The sequence below is a fragment of the Cetorhinus maximus genome, chromosome 36, assembly GCF_964194155.1.
Source record: "Cetorhinus maximus chromosome 36, sCetMax3.hap1.1, whole genome shotgun sequence".
Classification (NCBI taxonomy): Eukaryota; Metazoa; Chordata; class Chondrichthyes; order Lamniformes; family Cetorhinidae; genus Cetorhinus; species Cetorhinus maximus.
In genome coordinates, this window is record NC_135914.1 from 6,583,333 (window position 1) to 6,604,428 (window position 21,096).

A 21,096-nucleotide genomic window follows, 5' to 3' on the forward strand; every position below is an offset into this window, starting at 1 on the left:
GAGGCCTCCGCCCACAAGCCCTTGCGCGTGGGGCCTCGGCCGCGACCGTTGGGCTCGCGCGAGCACGGACCGAATTAAAAAAAAACCGTTTCATTTCTCTCTCTTTCCCCTTCCCCTACACCCCCCCGGGGAAAGGTGGTTTCGCCCCCCACCCTCCTTTACTCGTAGGCGAGAGGGAGCAGGTGCGGGTTTTATTTTGGCGCCCCCGGGGGGGGGGGGGGGGGAACGTATTTTTATTTATTGTTTCGCCAAGGTCGTGATTGATTTACCCATCATGCTGCGCGCGCCAGGAGGCTCTTTTATTTATTTTTTATTTCATTTTTTTAAAAAAAAAATAACGAATTTTTTTTTTAAAAATCCGTTTCCTTTCTCCCACGCGCGCAGGGAAAGTTTGCAATCCCGCCCCTCTAACGCGGCGGGGATTTTTCAAGTTTTGGTGGGTTATTATTAAAAAAAGAGGAAAAACGTTGGTCATTTTGTCTTCTGGGTTGGCTTTTTTTCCCATCGTGCCTTTCGCGACAGAGCTTGGAGGCGAATCGAAAGATTTTTTTTTTAAAACCCTTATTTTTGTATTAAAAATACGTCGAACGTGTTAAAAGGATCGGATTAGGCGAATACTTGTCCCGGAAAGAAAAAAAGAGGAACGGGGTTTATTTTTTAAAGTCTTTTTTTGGCTTGTTTTTGTTGCGCGGGGGGGGGGGGAGGAGGAGGAGGAGGAGGAGTCGCGCTTGGCAACCACCGAACCCCGGCCTTAGCAACGGGCGGGGTGGAAAACTGCTCTTGATGGATATTAAATCCTTTTATTTAAAATAAAAATAAATCAAGTTTTAAACACCAAACTTCGAATGAGGATGGAAGTTTATTTATATTCCGCCTATTTTAAATCAGACGCTGGAGGCTCCCGTCCGTCGGGTGAACCAACATGGCGGCGCCCTTGAGGGGAATCTTCTCGCCGCATTGATTCCTCGAGAATCGACGGGTTTTTTTTCCCCCCCTAAAAGCAGGAGCTCTTCGAGTCACCGCCGACCAGCTTTTAAGTTTTCAAGCAGAGAGAAAACGAATTGTCGCTCGTTTTCTGTCCCAGCTTCTCTTGTGACCTTTGACCTGAGGGGCGCACAAGATGGCGGCGCCCAGGACGGCGGGTGCGTGAGGCTGAGAGAGGCACCGACACTGGAGGAATTCACCGCGCAGAGAGGCTGAGCGGTTAACGGTAACATGCTTCTTTTAAGTGGTCCTTGCAGTACCACCCCCCGCCCCTTTTTTCTCGCTGAACTGGCGTCCCCTGCCTATTGAAATGCACATCCTTGTTTTCCAATTCCTCCCTATCTCTGTAACCTTCGCCCCTACTCCCTTCCCTATCTCTAACCCTCTCCAGCCCCTACACCCCTCCCTATCCAACCTCTTCAAGCCACTACACCTCTCCCTATCTCTGTAGCCTCCTCCAGCCCCTACAGCCCTCCCTATCTCTGTAACCACCTCCAGCCCCTACATCCCTCCCTATCTCTGTAACCTCCTTCAGACTCTACACCCCTCCCGACCTCTGTAATCACCTCTAGCCCCTATAGCCACTCCCTAACCTGCTTCATTCCCGACAACCCTCCCTATCTCTGACATCCTCCAGCCCCAACAATCCTCCGCGATCTCTGCACTCCCCCAATTTTGACCTCTTCTGTCTCCCCTCACAATGATTTCTATCCATTCACTATTGGCAGCTGTGCCTTCAGCTTGTCTTTGAACAAGTTTTTGGTCATTATCCAATTGTAGCACAGAAGGAGGCCATTCAGCCAGTCATGTCATGCTAGCCTTTGGCAGGAACAATGCACCTGGTGCCACTCCAAACATCTTATTCTCATTCTGTGACTCATGCTAAATTTTGTTTGACAGTCACTCCTGTGAGCTGTCTTTAGGATGTAATATTATGTTAACAATGCTCTGTAAATACAAGTTCTTGTTATGAAAACCCAGAGCTTTTGGGAGCCTAAACCAACCAATTGGGCTCCATCATGTGCCATTGCTGAGTCTTTTCTTCTCAGTAAGATTATCCTATGGAAAGTTGAGCTATGTGCACAATTCTGCCATTGTTAAGGTGTTACAATGATGTGTATACAGTACAAACATCTTACATTGCGAACTTTTTGACAGGTACAAGGACGTTGAGGTTACAGAAAATAATCAGAGAAAAATTATCATTTCTGCCTCTTTTGATTTGAGTTCAGTGGCCATTTCGAAATGTTGAGCACCACTGAGGCTGATGCTTTGCTCCATAGTGTGCCATTAGGGATTATTGGAGAATTGTTTCTGCCGCATGATTTAATTCTAGTTCTGCACGTAGAGTGTTGCCTGTTGGCGCTCAGCTGTTTGCTGCTGTTGCCAGTTGAGGTGTGGAACCTACAGTCAAAGCCAACATATTCTCAAACCTACCTTCCTCCACTCAATATTGCAGCATGCCTGTACGCAGTGTGCAAGTCTAAGTAATATTCTCCCAGATTAATTTGAAATGCACGCATGCAGTATTAATACATCTATCCATGGAACTCTGGGAGGACCTAAAGAAGCCTGAAAAAAAATCGAACGTGTTTGAAATACTCAGCAGAACAGGCAACATCTATGGAGTGAGAAACCGCCTAAGAAGCGATTTGATAGTGGTGTTCAAAATCGTGGGGCTGGATAGAGTAGATAGGGAGAAACTGTTCCCGCTCGTAAAAGGATTGAGAACGAGAGGGCACAGATTTTTTAAAAATGATTTGCAAAATAAGCTAACGTGACGTGAGGAAAAACGTTTTCACACAGCGAGTGACTCGGGTCTGGGATGCACTGCCTGGAATTGTGGTGGAGGCAGGTTCAATCAAGGCATTCAAGGGGGGAATTAAATGATTATTTGAATAGAAACAATGTGTAAGGGTACAGGGAAAAGGCAGGAGAATGGCACTAAGACATAATGTTCATTCAGCGAGCCAGTGCAAACACAATGGCCTCCATCTGTGCCATAACATTCTGTGAAGTTTCAGATTGATAACCTTTCATCAGAACGGGATCGACCTGAAACACTAACTCTGTTTCTCTCTCCACACACGCTCCGCAGTCGCTGCCTGACGTGCTGAGTATTTGCAGCATTTTCTGTTTTTATTTCAGTTGACCAGCAGCTGCAGTATTTTGCTTTAGATCTGAAGAAGCCTGCTTATTTAACTAAAATCATCTTTTCGGCTTGCATCGTTAGTGGATATATCCTACATACAAGACCAAAATCTGCTGCTGCATCAAGGCAAAGGGATGATTTGATCAAAGGTGTCAAGATATTGAAAGGTAGAGATAAGTTGGATGGGGAGAAGCTATTTCATGTCGCTGGGCTGCCTAGGACTAGGGGACGTAGGCTAAAAAATCAGAGCCAGGCCTTTAGGGAACGCTTGATGCAAAGGGTGGACCTCTTTTCCACACACAATAAATGATGCGATGTTGATTGTTCATTTTAACTCTGAGATTGATCGATTTTTATATGGGGCAAAGGTAGGTGTATGGAGTTGGATTGCAGATCAGCTGTGATCTCACTGAATGCTGGAACTGGCTTGAGGGGCTAAATTAGCTCACCCTGTTCATTTGTTCCTACCTTCAGGTTGTGGTCTATGGCGATTAATGGGAACAGAGATTTACAGGATATATACAGGGCTGCAGGGAATGCTTGCAACTGTCCCCGCGATCATCCCCGAGAGTACTAATTACCCCTCTACATGACCTGATGGAATTCTCCCTCTCTCTCTCCACAGGAATGCTGATGAAGAGTCTGCGGCTGCTCGCCCCAGTTGGCCGACTGGTGAGTCCTTCTGAGGAGTTTCAAGTTAGAAACACGCGTATTTACAGCACAGAAACAGGTCATTCGGCCCCTCTAGCCCATGCTGGTGTTTTTATTCCATGTGAGACCTCCCACCCCCTCTTCATCTCACCCCATCACCACATCCTTCTATTCCTTTCTCCCTCATGTGTTTATCCAGTTTTCCCCCACCCCTTCAACCCATCTCTGTGATTCGCCTCGACCACTCCCCGTGGGAGCGAGTCCCACATTCTCCCCACTCCCCGTGGGAGCGAGTCCCACATTCCCCCCGCTCCCTGTGGGAGCGAGTCCCACATTCTCCCCACTCCCCGTGGGAGCAAGTCCCACATTCTCCCCGTGGGAGCGAGTCCCACATTCTCCACATGGGAGCGAGTCCCACATTCTCCCCGCTCCCCGTGGGAGCGATTCCCACATTCTCCCCACTCCCCGTGGGAGCGAGTCCTACATTCTCCCCACTCCCCGTGGGAGCGAGTCCCACATTCTCCCCACTCCCCGTGGGAGCGAGTCCCACATTCTCCCCGCTCCCCGCAGGAGCGAGTCCCACATTCTCCCCGCTCCCTGCGGGAGCGAGTCCCACGTTCTCCCCGCTCCCCGCGGGAGCGAGTCCCACGTTCTCCCCGCTCCCCGCGGGAGCGAGTCCCACGTTCTCCCCGCTCCCCGCGGGAGCGAGTCCCACGTTCTCCCCGCTCCCCGTGGGACCGAGTCCCACGTTCTCCCCACTCCCCGCGGGAGCGAGTCCCATGTTCTCCCCGCAGGAGCGAGTCCCACATTCTCCCCGCTCCCCGGGTAAAGAAGTTTCCCCTGAATTCCCGATTGGATTTATTAGTGACTGTCTCATATTGATGGTCCCACTCCCCCACCCAACACAAGTGGCAACACCTTGTCTACATCTTCTACCCTTTTAAATCTTAGGAGCAGAGCAGCATAGTGGTGGTTGCTGGACTAGTTAGTAATCCAGGGGCCTGGATTATGGACCTGGAGACAGGAGTTCAAATCCCTACACGGCAGCTGGTAAATTCAATTCAATTCGCAAAGTCAACCTGAAATAAAAAGTTACCATCATGAACAGTGACCATGAGCACCACTGGATTACTGTCGAAACCCCTGTCTGGCTCACTAATATCTTGTAGGGAAGGAAAGGTGCCATCCTCACTTGGTGGGGCCCACAGGTGACTCCAGGTTGACTGGACTTCTTTGTAACCTGCTCCCTCTGCAGTGCTTGAGGCACACTCCATGAAATTTCCCTCCTACCCACAGCTGCCCTTGGGGAAATACTCGGGTGCCCTAGCGCGCTCTCGCTGCGAGAGTGAGGTATCTCAGCCGAGCCCAGCACACCCACATCACTATAGTACCGCTCGGTGCTATGAAGGAGCGGGAACGTGCCTTTGTTCCTCTTCTTTGCCCACGACAGGGGGCACTGAGGCTGATTGCTGGGACCCTGTCCACGCAGCTGATCCGCGTTTCTGAACTTCTCGTCCCTCTGGATCCTCCTGTGAGATAGTTGCAAAATTAAAAGGAGGATTTCTTGCATCTGTATTAGCCAGAGGGATGTTTGTGAGTTAATACAGAGATAGGATGCCTCCTGGTGGCTACTCGGCTACATTGTTCCACGTTAAAAATGAATTATAGGGGGTGAAATTCAGGAACGCTGCACAATAATTACTTAACTGTAATTGTCAAATTCCCTGAGGAGCAATGAAGCTGCACACCTCTTCATCATTTGAAAATTCCAGCCTTGAGGGTGAAGCGTCAAAGCTACATAGCTCCCTTCAGAAAAGGCAACTGTTCTGAAATATAAAAATCATCGGAACAAATTCACGCACCATCCGCTCGACATTACTGGAATTTCCTAATGATCTACAAATAGAAGGAGGATTCCCTTCATTGGACTCTATGCACAGTCACTACTGCATTTGACGCACAAGCAAAAAGAGATTCTTGCTCATCATTCTATAATTGCTTACAACAGACATGTTTCATCAGTAACACACCCGGGAGTGAGTTACAGACTGGAATCTAATCGAGGGGTTCGGGGGGGTTTATATATAGAATAACAGAAACCCGGGAGTGAGTTACAGACTGGAATCTCATCGAGAGGTTCAGGGAGTTTATATATAGAATAACAGATACCCGGGAGTGAGTTACAGACTGGAATCTAATCGAGGTGTTCGGGGTGGTTTATATATAGAATAACAGATACCCGGGAGTGAGTTACAGACTGGAATCTAATCGAGGGGTTCAGGGAGTTTATATATAGAATAACAGATACCCGGGAGTGAGTTACAGACTGGAATCTAATCGAGGGGTTCGGGGGGGTTTATATATAGAATAACAGATACTCGGGAGTGAGTTACACACTGGAATCTCATCGAGGGGTTCAGGGAGTTTATATATAGAATAACAGATACCCGGGAGTGAGTTACAGACTGGAATCTAATCGAGGGGTTCGGGGTGGTTTATCTATAGAATAACAGATACCTGGGAGTGAGTTACAGACTGGAATCTAATCGAGGGGTTCGGGGTGGTTTATATATAGAATAACAGATACCCGGGAGTGAGTTACAGACTGGAATCTAATTGAGGGGTTTAGGATGTTTATATATAGAATAACAGATACCCAGGAGTGAGTTACAGGCTGGAATCTAATTGAGGGGTTCGGGGTGGTTTATATATAGAATAACAAATACCCGGGAGTGAGTTACAGACTGGAATCTAATCGAGGGGTTCGGTGGTTTATATATAGAATAATAGATACCCGGCAGTGAGTTACAGACTGGAATCGAATCGAGGGGTTCGGGGGGGTTTATATATAGAATAACAGATACCTGGGAGTGAGTTACAGACTGGAATCCAATCGAGGGCTTGGGTTTACATATAGAATAACAGATACCTGGGAGTGAGTTACAGACTGGAATCTAATCGAGGGGTTCGGGGGGGTTTATATATAGAATAACAGATACCCGGGAGTGAGTTACAGACTGGAATCCAATCGAGGGCTTGGGTTTATATATAGAATAACAGATACCCGGGAGTGAGTTACAGACTGGAATCCAATCGAGGGCTTGGGTTTATATATACAATAACAGACATCCAATCTGTGAGATTGAACTTCAGGGTGGAGGGGAGAGTGACTATAAAAATGAAGTTTTTATAGGAGGGGTTTGGTATCTATTAAAACTGAGCCTCATATTTGCTGCAGGTTACCTGAAGCTCTGAATTGTATGGAATGGATAGATTTAATTGGAATACAGCCCTTGGATTACTCCACAGCTTCCTGAGCCTGGCCAGTCAGTGCTGCTACCTGAGAGCGTGTGTTTGCCTCTGTGGACCATCGCGATTGGCGGTCCCTGTCTTTGTCAGTCTGCTTTGCTGTCCAGTGTCTTTACTATCAGAGAGTTATTAACGATCCTGTTTGTTTCAATGTTACTTTTTAGGCTAATAATTGCCGTCGCTTTCACCGCAGCCCCAGAGTGTGGGAGACCTGTGCTGCACCACAGCCAGGCACAGCAGCTGCGAGACCAGTGTCTGTTTTCAGGACAAGTGAAATGGAGCCTGTAAGTGCCACGCTCTGCAATTCATTCATCTTTCAAGAGCACAGAAGCAAACTTACAATTATTCATGTGTGCGGTCTCACTGTTAAACTGCTGCTGCTCATGAGGATCGATTTAAGCAGGCCAAGCGTTCTCAGATTCCCTCCACCCCTCCCTGAGCTCCCTGTACAGTCCCCTTACCTGGGCTGGGTACAGTTCCCATCAGTATGTTTATGAACACTGGGTCGGTGCATACAGCGCCCAGTCTAACCCGAAACCATTCAGGCCACAAGGTTCCAGATTCAGTCCTCCGCGTCCTTTCAAATATCGAAATTAAACCAGGGTCAGAGAGTGGAAAATGAGCTGGGATTTTTTTTTTGTATAAGAAACGCAGAAAGTGCTGAAACTACTCAGCAGGTCTGGCAGCACCTGTGAAGAGAGAAACAGAGTAAATGTTTCAGGTCGGTGACCTTTCATCTGAGCTCGGTGCATGGAATCACGCTGTGAAGATGTCAGGTGAGCTCGTGCTCAGCAGTGTGGCTTCAATAGTTGATGGTTTCTGTCAAACTCCTCATTATGCCCCCGATTATATGAATCTATTTCTCCCTCTTAATTCCCCCCCCTAAAACCCTTCTAAGACACCTCTGCATTTTCACCTTCCTCAAGTTCTCTCGACCTCTCTGATACATGCTATATCTGAGGGCACCGTGTAAACAAACTGGATTTGTTTTGTGCATGTACAGGGGCTCCACAATGAGCAACATGAAGGGCTGCACTACAGCATCCCACCCAGCGATCTGAAAACTATCTTCCCTCACGGCCTGCCTCGACGCTTCCAGCAGCAGGTAGGTGGCTGCTTTACCTTGGAGTGGCAGGGGAAGGATGGTGGAGTTTACTCATTTAATGCCCCATCTAGAGAGAAATCCCTTTCCCACGTTACCAGATGCTTCGAGGGGACTTGGAGAGGCTAAGTGAGTGGGGCAAAATGTTGGCAGATGGAATACAAGGTGGAGAAATGTGAGGTTATCCACTTGGGACGGATAGACAGAAATACAGAGTATTTCTTAAATGGTGAGGGGCTGGGAAGTGTTGAACTACAAAAGGACTTGTGTGTCCTAGTTTATGAGTCACTGAAAGATAACACGCAGATACAGCAAGCAAATAAGAAGGCAAATTGTATCTTGGCCTTTACTCCCGTACTCAAATCCCCTTGTAATAAAGATGTCTTACTGCAATCACATAGAGCCTTGCGGAGACCACACCTGGAGCATTGTGTACAGTTTTGGTCTCTACCTAAGGAAAGGTATATTTACCATAGAGGGAGTGCAGCGAAGGTTCACTAAATTAATTCCTTGGATGGAGGGATTGTCTTATGAGGAAAGATTAAACAGACTGGGTCTTTATCCTCCTAGAGTTTAGAAGAATGAGAGGTGATCACATTCAAAGGTACGAAATTCTTACAGGGGAGATGCAGGAAGGATGTTTCCCCTGGCTGGGAAGGGTCTAGAACCAGGAGACACAGTCTCAGAATAAGGGGTAGGCCATTTAGGACCGAGATAAGGAGGAATTTCTTTGGAATTCTCTCCCCCAGAGGGCTGTAGAGGGTCAGTCATTGAGTATTTTCAAGACTGAGGTCGATAGATTTCTACATATTAAAAATATCAAGGGACATGGAGATAGTGCAGGAAGATGGTGTTGAGGTAGGTCAGCCAAGATCTAGATGAATGGTGGAGTGGGCTCGAGGGGCCGAATGGCCTCCTCCTGCTCCTATTATGTCCTTATTACAGCTATGCTGGGTTACTGCTCTGGGTGGGGGGTGCTATTCAAATGTGCGTCTTAATCCTGAATGGATACAGGAAAAGTTGGAGTGTTCATTGGGCAATCCCTCCCCAGCCTCCAATCTGCCCCTGTTTCTTTCTAACACTCTCACCCCTTCTTTCGTGCTCTGTCTCTCTCACATCCTCTCTGGTTTGGTCACAGTGACTCTCTCTTATAAGTGTCGCCGTGGACAAATTCCTGCCGATTTGTTGTCTCTGTTTCGCCAGCTCGCATTTCCTCCGCCCATCCTCCATCCTCCCTCTGTTGAAATCAGGCCCATTCTGCCCGTTGAGATTGTAGTTTGATGGAAGACCGAGAGAGGTCAGGGTTGGCTGTGTCGTCTGTGGTCCCATCGTGTACTTCAGGTCACTGCCCTTGATATGGATTTGCTGCTGGCCCTGTTATCCAGTGCTCTGTCTCTTTTCGTTTCAGATTAAAACTTTCAATGAGGCGTGTCTCATGGTCCGACAACCGGCGCTGGAGCTGCTGGCTTATCTAAAAGCCGCTAATTATTCACACCCAGCCATTCGATATGTCGTCCGTATCCTTCGAAACAAAATGTTCAAAGATTTTAAACGCTTGTGCTCGAAGAGCATGGAGGAGGGAGATTTAGATAGAGAGGCAGCCTCTGTTTAAAAGGTTGACTACAAAAGCTACTCTTGTGTAATATCACCGACACTGGTACAGTGCTAACAGCCGATGCAGTGTTGAGCAACACAGATTCAGCAGTTCCAGTGCCCAGGGTTATGTTCCTCACCTCTGTCCACCGGTCCCTGCTACAGGATGTGCTGCTGAGGACAGAAGAGATTTGAGATTTATTCTCGTTCTTTCATGGGCAAATGCTGGCTGGGCCCAGCATTTATTGCCCATCTCTAATTGCCCTTGAGAAGGAGTTGCCTTCTTGGACCGCAGCAGTCCCCTGTGGTGTAGGTACACCCACGGTGCTGTTGGGGAAGGAGTTCCAGGATTTTGACCCAGTGACAGTGAAGGAACGACCGATATGTTTCCAAGTCAGGATGGTGAGTGGCTCGGAGGAGAACTTGCAGGCGGTGGTGTTCCCATGTGTCTGCTGCCTTTCTAGGTGGTAGAGGTTGCGGGTTACTGCAGTGCATCTTGTACCTGGTAACACACTGCCGCCACACTGTATGCCAATGGTGGAGGGAGTGAATGTTTGAAGCGCTGTTCGATTGGGGGTGCCAATCAAGCAGGCTGCTTTATTCAGAATGGTGTCGAACTTCGCGTGTTGTTCATTGCCACGAGCAAATGTGCTGGCGTTCATGCCCTGACTTGCAAACAATTGAATAGAGATAGCTGAGGATTTCCCGGAGCATACTGTAGCTCGGCAAGGGACAGTGTCCTAACAGCCACTGGATCAGAATGTGCTTTCACTGTCAGCGAATATCCAACAGGATTGACGCTGTAGTGTTCCACACGAGGATAATGGGGTTTGTCCCTGGATCCTTGTTCATCTTAACTGTTAATGAGCACAGTGTAGGCTGTGTCATCGTTCAATCCAGTTCTTTCTTTGACGCGTTGTGGTTCCAGATGGTCAGAGAGGATGTGGGAAAACACTCACCTTGTGTAACGCAGTCCATTACTGTGCCAAGCAGGACTGGTTAATACTGCATGTCCCAGACGGTAGGGCACTCATAGTTTCCTCTTTCTTCCAGCTTGTTTGGCTCAATAGAAAATTGGATGGGTTTCTGGTTTGAAAAAACAAGAGTTTGGGGACTTTAGAGAAGAGCTGAGTAAGGTCGCGAGGGAAGGGGATTGGTTGGGTCGCGGGGGGAAGGAGGGGATTGGTTGGGTTGCGGGGGGGCAGGAGGGGATTGGTTGGGTCGCGGGAGGCAGGAGGGGATTGGTTGGGTCGCGGGGGGCAGAAGGGGATTGGTTGGGGGGCAAGGGGATTGGTTGGGGGGCAAGGGGATTGGTTGGGTCGCGGGGGGCAGAAGGAGATTGGTTGGGTCGCGGGGGCAGAAGGGGATTGGTTGGGTCGCGGGGGCCAGAAGGGGATTGGTTGGGGGGGAAGGGGATTGGTTGGGTTGCGGGGGGCAGAAGGGTATTGGTTGGGTCGCGGGGGGCAGGAGGGGATTAGTTGGGGGGGAAGGGGATTGGTTGGGTCGCGGGGGGGGCAGAAGGGGATTGGTTGGGTCGCGGGGGCAGAAGGGGATTGGTTGGGTCGCGGGGGGCAGAAGGGGATTGGTTGGGGGGGAAGGGGATTGGTTGGGTTGCGGGGGGCAGAAGGGTATTGGTTGGGTCGCGGGGGGCAGGAGGGGATTAGTTGGGGGGGAAGGGGATTGGTTGGGTCGCAGGGGGCAGAAGGGGATTGGTTGGGTCGCGGGGGGCAGGAGGGGATTGGTTGGTTTGGGGGGGAAGGGGATTGGTTAAGTCACAGGGGGCAGAACGGGATTGGTTGGGTTGGGGGAGACGGGGATAACTAAGCAGAAAGGCCCATCTACCTGTGGGTGGTTTCTCCAAAGCCTCAGGCATCACGTCACATGGAGCTGGAATTGGATATATGGGACCTATTATGTGCCGGTGATGCAACGGAATTGGCGCTGGAGGTTTTATGGCTTTGAATAACAGATTTTATTTAAAAAAGAAAAGTATTTGCATGACTGTAAAGCAGATTTGGGTGTCCTGAGGTTGTGAACGGAAGTATTGAAATGTCTGTCTATCTCAATCACAGCTTATTTGTGGGTTAAGCACTGTAAAGAGCTAATGCAGTCATCCTACAACCAGGCTCGCTTTGACCAGCCCTTGGAGGCCTCAGTGTGGCTCAAAAACTTCCGGATCACCAATGAACGATTCTTAAAGCAGGTAATCCAGCACCGGTATCCTCCGAGCCTAACCATAGCGATTGAGTGAGAGCTGATCAAAGCCAGGGGCAGTAATGCTGCCCTCGGGTACCCGGCCAGGGGTGGCAGTGCAGAAAATGGGGTGTTTTTATTTAACAAACATATGCTGGGAGAGCTCTGAGGTGATCTGTGTGCAGGAATGAGGGCAGGAGGGAACTTGCTGTTGTAACCATGAGGTTTGACTACACTAACTTGATTTTCTTGGAAACAGCTAAAAACCCAACAGAAATACATCTGGAGTAAGCGGGAGGCGACTGAGGAGGGAAGACCTTTGGCTGAAGTGGTGGACCAGGTGAGATGCTGAGCATGCGAATGGTTGGAGGGCTGGAGATTGGGTGGGATCCGACACTTTGGTTTTATATCCCAATCTCAAACCTCCTCCGCCGCGATTCACTAAACTACCCTAATGGATTACCAATTAAACCTGCTCCCTACCCAGTGGCTGAGCGGCTAAAAACACTGCCTTAAGCCTCCCAGTTTCACTTCGCAGTCTGTGCTGAGATAGCTGTTAGGATACTTCATTGTTGCAAGACAAAGAAGATTAAACAGCCAGGATTTCTGCTCCTGGCAATGATTTGGTGACCCTGGAGGTACCAGACCAAGCTCCCGGGTGGATGTAAGCTCGGGCTGAGGATGATGGAAGCCCACTTGAGTGAGGTACCTGAATGGAACCAGTAACCCAGCAAGTTGGCATTTTCAGGGAATGAAGGGAGTCCTTTTCCATTCATATCCTTTCCCCTGCCACACCTGAAACCAGTCTGTTTGATCCACCTTGCCTGCCGCGTAAACTGATCTCTGAATCACCAAGTACGAGTTGGGAGCTGAATGATGACTGCTCCCCCTACACCAGTGTTGACATTCTTCCTTCTGGCCCTGGAGGTATTGGCATTTCTTTTTTAATGGATGGTCCCACCATGGCAGCGAGCCTCCTGTTCCTTTCTATCATTCATGTGCGGGTCTAGTTGGTGAATAACACCCAGTTATGTTCGACTCTGAGGGTCATCACAGCTATGACCAGTCCCCTCCCGGCCTTGCCAACGGATAGTGATCAGAGGCAGGGGATGACTACCTTTCCTTTATCCTCCTCTTTTGTAATGTCCCAAATGTTACCTTGCCTGCCACCGAGCTGTTATTGATCTAACACCTCCTGGTGCGTGTGGCTCAGTGTTGCTATTCAAACTTCCAAATCAACAGCGGGCACTCGGAGCCTTCAGGAGGTTTGGTTTATATGCATAAACTCCTATTGGCGGTTTGGGGTGTTCAATGAGGAGAGGAAGAATCGCAGTTGAGATATCCTCCACCTGTAGAGAACAGGCTGCCGACACACACTGGTGAATAGGCAAGATGCAGGAGGACATCCCTGTCAGCTGAACTGTAGTGAGGGAGCCGATATCCCTCCAGAAAGGACAGAGTTGCGGGGGGGGGAGCAAGTGCTACAACTGAATAAGTTAAATGTGATCCTTCACCGCCGTTCCCCAGGGTTTAACACGAGTGAAGAATGCCAGTGATGCGGTCGGCATCCTGTTTAAAGAGCTGAAGGCGCAGTGTCTACCGGACACCTATCGGATGTTGGTGGCGATCGATGGGGTCAATGCTCTCTGGGGTCCGACCACCATGAGGAAAGAGGACAGAAGTCAGGTATCCCAGCCCCTTGGTTCAAACCGGGGTTTAGCTATTTGTCACCCGGTCTTGAGTTATTTCTACATGTGTAGTACCTGGTTGTTTGTGGAGCTCTGCCCTTCAAACCTCATCATCATCTTCTCCGTGAAATGGTTTAAGTACACTATACCCCAAACTGTGACCAGTTTAGGTCAAAATGCTGAATCGTACTGCATCAAGCCCCTCCCATTCATTCCCATTGTACACAATCCCAATGGATCAAACCCCTTCCCATTCACTCCCATTGTACACAATCCCAGTGGATCAAAACCCCTTCCCATTCACTCCCATTGTACACAATCCCAATGGACCCAAGCCCCTTCCATTCACTCCCATTGTACACAATCCCAATGGATCAAACCCCTTCCCATTCACTCCCATTGTACACAATCCCAATGGATCAAACCCCTTCCCATTCACTCCCATTGTACACAATCCCAATGGATCAAACCCCTTCCCATTCACTCCCATTGTACACAATCCCAATGGATCAAACCCCTTCCCATTCACTCCCACTGTACACAATCCCAATGGACCCAAACACCTTCCCATTCACTCCCATTGTACACAATCCCAATGGACCCAAACACCTTCCCATTCACTCCCATTGTACACAATCCCAATGGACCCAAACACCTTCCCATTCACTCCCATTGTACACAATCCCAGTGGATCAAAACCCCTTCCCATTCACTCCCACTGTACACAATCCCAATGGACCCAAACCCCTTCTCATTCATTTCCATTGTACACAATCCCAATGGACCCAAACCCCTTCCCATTCACTCCCATTGTACACAATCCCAATGGATCAAACCCCTTCCCATTCACTCCCATTGTACACAATCCCAATGGACCCAAACCCCTTCCCATTCACTCCCATTGTACACAATCCCAATGGATCAAACCCCCCCCTCCCATTCACTCCCATTGTACACAATCCCAATAGACCCAAACCCCTTCCCATTCATTCCCATTGTACACAATCCCAATGGACCCAAACCCCATCCCATTCACTCCCATTGTACACAATCCCAATGGATCAAACACCTTCCCATTCACTCCCATTGTACACAATCCCAATGGATACAAACCCCTTCCCATTCACTCTCATCGTACACAATCCCAATGGATCAAACACCTTCCCATTCACTCCCATTGTACACAATCCCAATGGACCCAAACCCCTTCCCATTCACTCCCATTGTACACAATCCCAATGGATCAAACACCTTCCAATTCACTCCCATTGTACACAATCCCAATGGATCAAACACCTTCCCATTCACTCCCATTGTACACAATCCCAATAGACCCAAACCCCTTCCCATTCATTCCCATTGTACACAATCCCAATGGACCCAAACCCCATCCCATTCACTCCCATTGTACACAATCCCAATGGACCCAAACCCCTTCCCATTCACTCCCATTGTACACAATCCCAATGGATCAAACACCTTCCCATTCACTCCCATTGTACGCAATCCCAATGGACCCAAACCCCTTCCCATTCACTCCCATTGTACACAATCCCAATGGATCAAACACCTTCCAATTCACTCCCATTGTACACAATCCCAATGGATCAAACACCTTCCCATTCACTCCCATTGTACACAATCCCAATAGACCGAAACCCCTTCCCATTCATTCCCATTGTACACAATCCCAATGGACCCAAACCCCATCCCATTCACTCCCATTGTACACAATCCCAATGGACCCAAACCCCTTCTCATTCACTCCCTTTGGACACAATCCCAACCTCAAGCTTTAATCATTAATTCCCACTGTGTTCCTAGCCTGCCCATTATTTGGTGCCTGATGCTTCAGACATTGAGTCAGTCCTATTGGGAAAGACACCAGTCTGTTTGAAAGTGGTATCACATCTGTTAAATACCTTTGGTGCTGACAGGTCTCATGAAGCAGCTCATTGATATCCACACCAAGCAGCAGCCACAGCTGAGCAGACAGATTAGAACAGGCAATGGAGGATCAGAAATAGTATAAGAAGCACCTGAATAAATCTAATAAATCCCATGTGCTGTTGAACAGGAGTGCTTCTGGGTGCTGACCTCAATCGGCAGCAGGTCAGAGCACGGTAATTACTACAACCCCACATGACACGGACCTGCCAGACCCTGCCGGACCTGTCCGTGCCGGGTCATCAGATGACTGCTGCGTCTAAAGGAATCCCTGTTGGCCTCCATCTTCCTGCTAATTAATGTACACGGGATTGGTAATGACCTGGTTCTCTTGCGCCCTAGTCACCTGCGCACGCCTGCTGTTTGTGTTGCCCTGTTGACCCATGCTCCTTGCTGACTTGCCTTGCCTGTCTTCCAGGTGCTTGCGGGTGAGCTCACACTGATCCACAATTTGAAGAAGCTGGTGAATAATGACTGGGTAAGAGGCGTTCAGTCACCGATTAAAACTGGGTTGTTAAACGCGGGTGAAACATGTTCAGCGCTGGCTCTTTCTCTGGCCCATCTGCTGCTGAAACACTCAGCCTTGACTGTCCTGATACGCTCTTGCTGTCAGGGGGTAAGGGAGAGAGTGGGAGTACAGTGTTGAGATAGAGGATCAGCCATGATCATATTGAATGGCGGAGCAGGCTCAAAGGGCCGAATGACCCACCCCTCCTATTTTCTATGTTTCTACAGCTGGCCTCCTATCCTCCAAGCTCTCTAGACTACAACTTTTGTTTCCTTCTAATGGATAGCAGTGGTGGCAGCAAACCCAGCCTTCATACTGTGGCATTTTTCCGCAGAATAAGACATTGGCTGGCGTGGAGGCCTACATGTGAACACACAAATTGGGAGAAGGTGTAGGCCATTCGGCCCCTCGAGCCTGCTCCATCATTTAATAAGAGTGTGGCTGATCTTACTGTGGCCTCAACAACACTTTCCCCACCTACTCTCGATAACCTTTGACTCCTTTGTTAGTCAAGAATCTACCTACCTCTGCCTTAGAAATATTCAATGACCCAGCCTCCACCACTCTCCAGGGAAGAGAATTCCAAAGATTCACAATGCTCAGAGAGAACATTTCTTCTCGTCCCTGTATTAAATGGGAGATGCCTTATTTTTAAACTGTGTCCCCTAGTTCTAATCTCTCCCACAAGGGGAAACATCCTCTCAGCATCCACCCTGTCAAGTCCCCTCAGGGTCTCATGTGTTTCAATAAGATCACCTCTCATTCTTCTAAACTCCAATGGATACAGGCCAACGTAAGATAACCTCATGTCGGGTATCAATGGAGTGAACCTTCTCTGAACTGCCTCTGTTCCCTTTTTAAACAAAGGGGTAGATTGTCACGCGACACTTTAGCCGTACCCAGTGTCAGCTGTCACTGGCTGCAGCAGGGACTGAACCTCCCTGTTTGCCCCAGAAATTACCTCTGAACAGAATCTGCCTTACTTGTCCCCCGCTGACTGTGTGCTCTAACCCCTGTGGCTCGGTGGGGAGAAGGTCATCGGGTCAAGGTCTCACTTCAGAGACTTCTGCATAAAGTCTAGGCTGACACTCCAGTTTGGTGCCGAGGGAGCGCTGTGCTCTGTCATTGGGGGTCGGCGCCGAGGGAGCGCCGTGCTCGGTCGGCGCCGAGGGAGCGCCGTGCTCGGTCGGCGCCGAGGGAGCGCCGTGCTCGGTCGGCGCCGAGGGAGCGCCGTGCTCGGTCGGCGCCGAGGGAGCGCCGTGCTCGGTCGGCGCCGAGGGAGCGCCATGCTCGGTCGGCGCCGAGGGAGCGCCGTGCTCAGTCGGTGGGTGTAGGTGCCAAGGGAGCACCGTGCTCTGTTGGAGATGCTGTTTTTTGGATAGTGCCTTTTAATGCCGCCTCAGGTGAATGTAAAAAATCCCGTGGCCATTATTTCAGAATGCTGCAAGGAGCTTATCTCCAGGGCCAAATTCTACCCTTGAATCAACATCCCTCAAACAGAGGATCTGGATCATCACCACGTTGCTGCTTGTGGGATCTTGCTGTGTACAAATTGGCTGCACGGATTCCAACTTTACAACAGTGACTACACTTCAAAAAACACTTCATTGGCTGTAAAGCTCTTGAGGCTGCAAAAGGCACTGGAAGTCCGAGTCTGTCTTTTCTTTGATGTAACCTGAGGCTCTGCAGCCCATATGTCACTGTTCATTAACTCTCTCTCTCTCCTGTTGCAGTCTGGTGGAGCGGTAGTCACAACACTAACCCAGACTGGAGCGCTGGGTAGCGCACACCTGTCCCACTTACCTTTTGAACTGCTGAGGAAGGTGAGCAATCTAACCGAGAAAGCCCAACATGTGGGGACAGTTGCTGCATTGTCAGTTATATCAGGAATAAGCACATGTCTCGGTGGCAATAGAGCACTCTGATCTTTTTGTTTCCCCTTTAGGGGAGGGGAGGGAAGCGACTGCTCGCCAGTGTCACTGACTTTCACTGAGAACCAGTCACTGACTCTGTGAAGACCTGGTTGGACTGGAGATCCTCAACAGACACCCAAGCTGTGATGATTTCTTTCTGTCCCCTCTTGCGCTCTCTCTCTCTCTCCCTATGTCCTTCTCTCTCTCCCTCTCTCTCTCTCTCTCCTCCTATGACCTCTCTCTGTCTCTCTCCTCCTATGACCTCTCTCTGTCTCTCTCCCCCTATGTCCTCTCTCTCTCTCCCCCTATGTCCTCTCTCTCTCTCCCCCTATGTCCTCTCTCTCTCTCCCCCTATGTCCTCTCTCTCTCTCCCCCTATGTCCTCTCTCTCTCTCCCCCTATGTCCTCTCTCTCTCTCCCCCTATGTCCTCTCTCTCTCTCCCCCTATGTCCTCTCTCTCTCTCCCCCTATGTCCTCTCTCTCTCTCCCCCTATGTCCCCTCTCTCTCTCCCCCTATGTCCCCTCTCTCTCTCCCCCTATGTCCCCTCTCTCTCTCCCCCTATGTCCCCTCTCTCTCTCCCCCTATGTCCTCTCTCTCTCTCCCCCTATGTCCTCTCTCTCTCTCCCCCTATGTCCTCTCTCTCTCTCCCCCTATGTCCTCTCTCTCTCTCCCCCTATGTCCTCTCTCTCCCCCAAAACCATCTTCCTCTGGGACCCCCCCCCCCACCCCCTTCCCCTCTCTGCCGAACACTGGGGTACAGTGCCGGTGTGGGTGGGTCTGTCGCTTTGTAACACTGGGTGTAATGATTTGATTAGTCTATACACACAATCCCTCAGTAACGTGCGAATGCTGTATCCTATATTTATCTGTCGATGTCTGTTTTCTGTTTCCCTACACCCCACTGCAGGAAGGTTTTGATGTCATGGACCCATTTGTCCCGGTTGAAGTGATGAATTACAGTCAGAAGGAGTTTGAGAGCTGCTATCATTATTACAAAGACCGCAAGTGGATTCAGCATGAGAAAGGTGAGTGGCAGTTGGCATCATAACTATAATCCCATATCTGCCAGTCTGATCCTGAGACTATACCAGTGCTATTCGAGCAAGGGAAGTGGGGCACCTTACACTCCCTTCTCCCCCTCAGCAGCCCCTCATTTTCCTCTGTCTCTTAGTGTTTTATTGGGCCATACACCCTGGGCACTGGCTGCCCTTCCCCTTCCTCCTGCCATACAGCCTGGGGACTGGCTTCCCTTCCCCTTCCTCCTGCCATACACCCTGGGGACTGGCTTCCCTTCCCCTTCCTCCTGCCATACACCCTGGGCACTGGCTCTTCCCCTCCCCCTCCTGCCATACACCCTGGGGACTGGCTTCCCTTCCCCTTCCTCCTGCCATACACCCTGGGCACTGGCTCTTCCCCTCCCCCCCTGCCATACACCCTGGGCACTGGCTCTTCCCCTCCCCCCCTGCCATACACCCTGGGCACTGGCTCTTCCCCTCCCCCCCTGCCATACACCTTGGGCACTGGCTCTTCCCCTCCCCCCCTGCCATACACCCTGGGCACTGGCTCTTCCCCTTCCTCCTGCCATACACCCTGGGCACTGGCTGCTCTTCCCCTCCCCCCCTGCCATACACCCTGGGCACTGGCTCTTCCCCTCCCCCCCTGCCATACACCCTGGGCACTGGCTGCCCTTCCCCTCCCCCCCTGCCATACACCCTGGGCACTGGCTCTTCCCCTCCCCCCCTGCCATACACCCTGGGCACTGGCTGCTCTTCCCCTCCCCCCCTGCCATACACCCTGGGCACTGGCTGCTCTTCCCCTCCCCCCCTGCCATACACCCTGGGCACTGGCTGCCCTTCCCCTTCCTCCTGCCATACACCCTGGGCACTGGCTGCTCTTCCCCTCCCCCCCTGCCATACACCCTGGGCACTGGCTGCCCTTCCCCTTCCTCCTGCCATACACCCTGGGCACTGGCTGCCCTTCCCCTCCCCCCCTGCCATACACCCTGGGCACTGGCTCTTCCCCTCCCCCCCTGCCATACACCCTGGGCACTGGCTCTTCCCCTCCCCCCCTGCCATACACCCTGGGCACTGGCTGCTCTTCCCCTCCCCCCCTGCCATACACCCTGGGCACTGGCTGCTCTTCCCCTCCCCCCCTGCCATACACCCTGGGCACTGGCTGCTCTTCCCCTCCCCCCCTGCCATACACCCTGGGCACTGGCTGCTCTTCCCCTCCCCCCTGCCGTACACCCTGGGCACTGGCTCTTCCCCTCCCCCCCTGCCATACACCCTGGGCACTGGCTGCTCTTCCCCTCCCCCCCTGCCATACACCCTGGGCACTGGCTGCTCTTCCCCTCCCCCCCTGCCATACACCCTGGGCACTGGCTGCTCTTCCCCTCCCCCCCTGCCATACACCCTGGGCACTGGCTGCTCTTCCCCTCCCCCCCTGCCATACACCCTGGGCACTGGCTGCTCTTCCCCTCCCCCCCTGCCATACACCCTGGGCACTGGCTGCCCTTCCCCTTCCTCCTGCCATACACCCTGGGCACTGGCTGCTCTTCCCCTTCCTCCTGCCGTACACCCTGGGCACTGGCTGCTCTTCCCCTTCCTCCTGCCGTACACCCTGGGTACTGGCTGCCCTTCCCCTTCCTCCTGCCGTACACCCTGGGCACTGGCTGCTCTTCCCCTTCCTCCTCCTGTCTACTGAAAGAAGCTGCAGCTTTCTGAAGAATCACATGAAATATACAGGGCAGGGGCAGAACCAGGCCATTTGGCCCAACCAGACCATGTTTCACCCAAGCCCCCTCCCACCCTCTCGTCATCTCACCCCATCAGCATCTCCTTTCTCCCTTTCTCCCTCATATGTTTATCCAGCTTCCCCCCTTCAGTGCATCTCTACGATTCACCTCGACCACTCCCCGTGGAAGCGAGTCCCACATTCTCCCCGCGGGAGCGAGTCCCACATTCTCCCCGCTCCCCGCGGGAGCGAGTCCCACATTCTCCCCGCTCCCCGCGGGAGCGAGTCCCATATTCTCCCCGCTCCCCGCGGGAGCGAGTCCC

At 50.9% G+C, this 21,096-nt stretch overlaps 1 protein-coding gene across 1 annotated transcript in view; it reads left to right on the forward strand.

Annotated features, from left to right (window-relative positions):
- The first annotated feature begins 159 nt into the window (after window positions 1-159).
- Window positions 160-21,096, forward strand: part of dap3 (death associated protein 3) — a 22,487-nt gene continuing 1,550 nt past the window's right edge. The window contains exons 1-12 of the mRNA XM_078534151.1: window positions 160-1,210; window positions 3,762-3,808; window positions 7,261-7,380; window positions 8,100-8,201; window positions 9,607-9,715; window positions 10,720-10,812; window positions 11,864-11,994; window positions 12,244-12,324; window positions 13,512-13,670; window positions 16,038-16,097; window positions 17,861-17,950; window positions 18,948-19,065. Coding sequence (XP_078390277.1) covers window positions 3,764-3,808; window positions 7,261-7,380; window positions 8,100-8,201; window positions 9,607-9,715; window positions 10,720-10,812; window positions 11,864-11,994; window positions 12,244-12,324; window positions 13,512-13,670; window positions 16,038-16,097; window positions 17,861-17,950; window positions 18,948-19,065 — 1,108 coding nt within the window. The 5' untranslated portion in view covers window positions 160-1,210; window positions 3,762-3,763. The remainder of the gene's footprint in view (window positions 1,211-3,761; window positions 3,809-7,260; window positions 7,381-8,099; window positions 8,202-9,606; window positions 9,716-10,719; window positions 10,813-11,863; window positions 11,995-12,243; window positions 12,325-13,511; window positions 13,671-16,037; window positions 16,098-17,860; window positions 17,951-18,947; window positions 19,066-21,096) is intronic.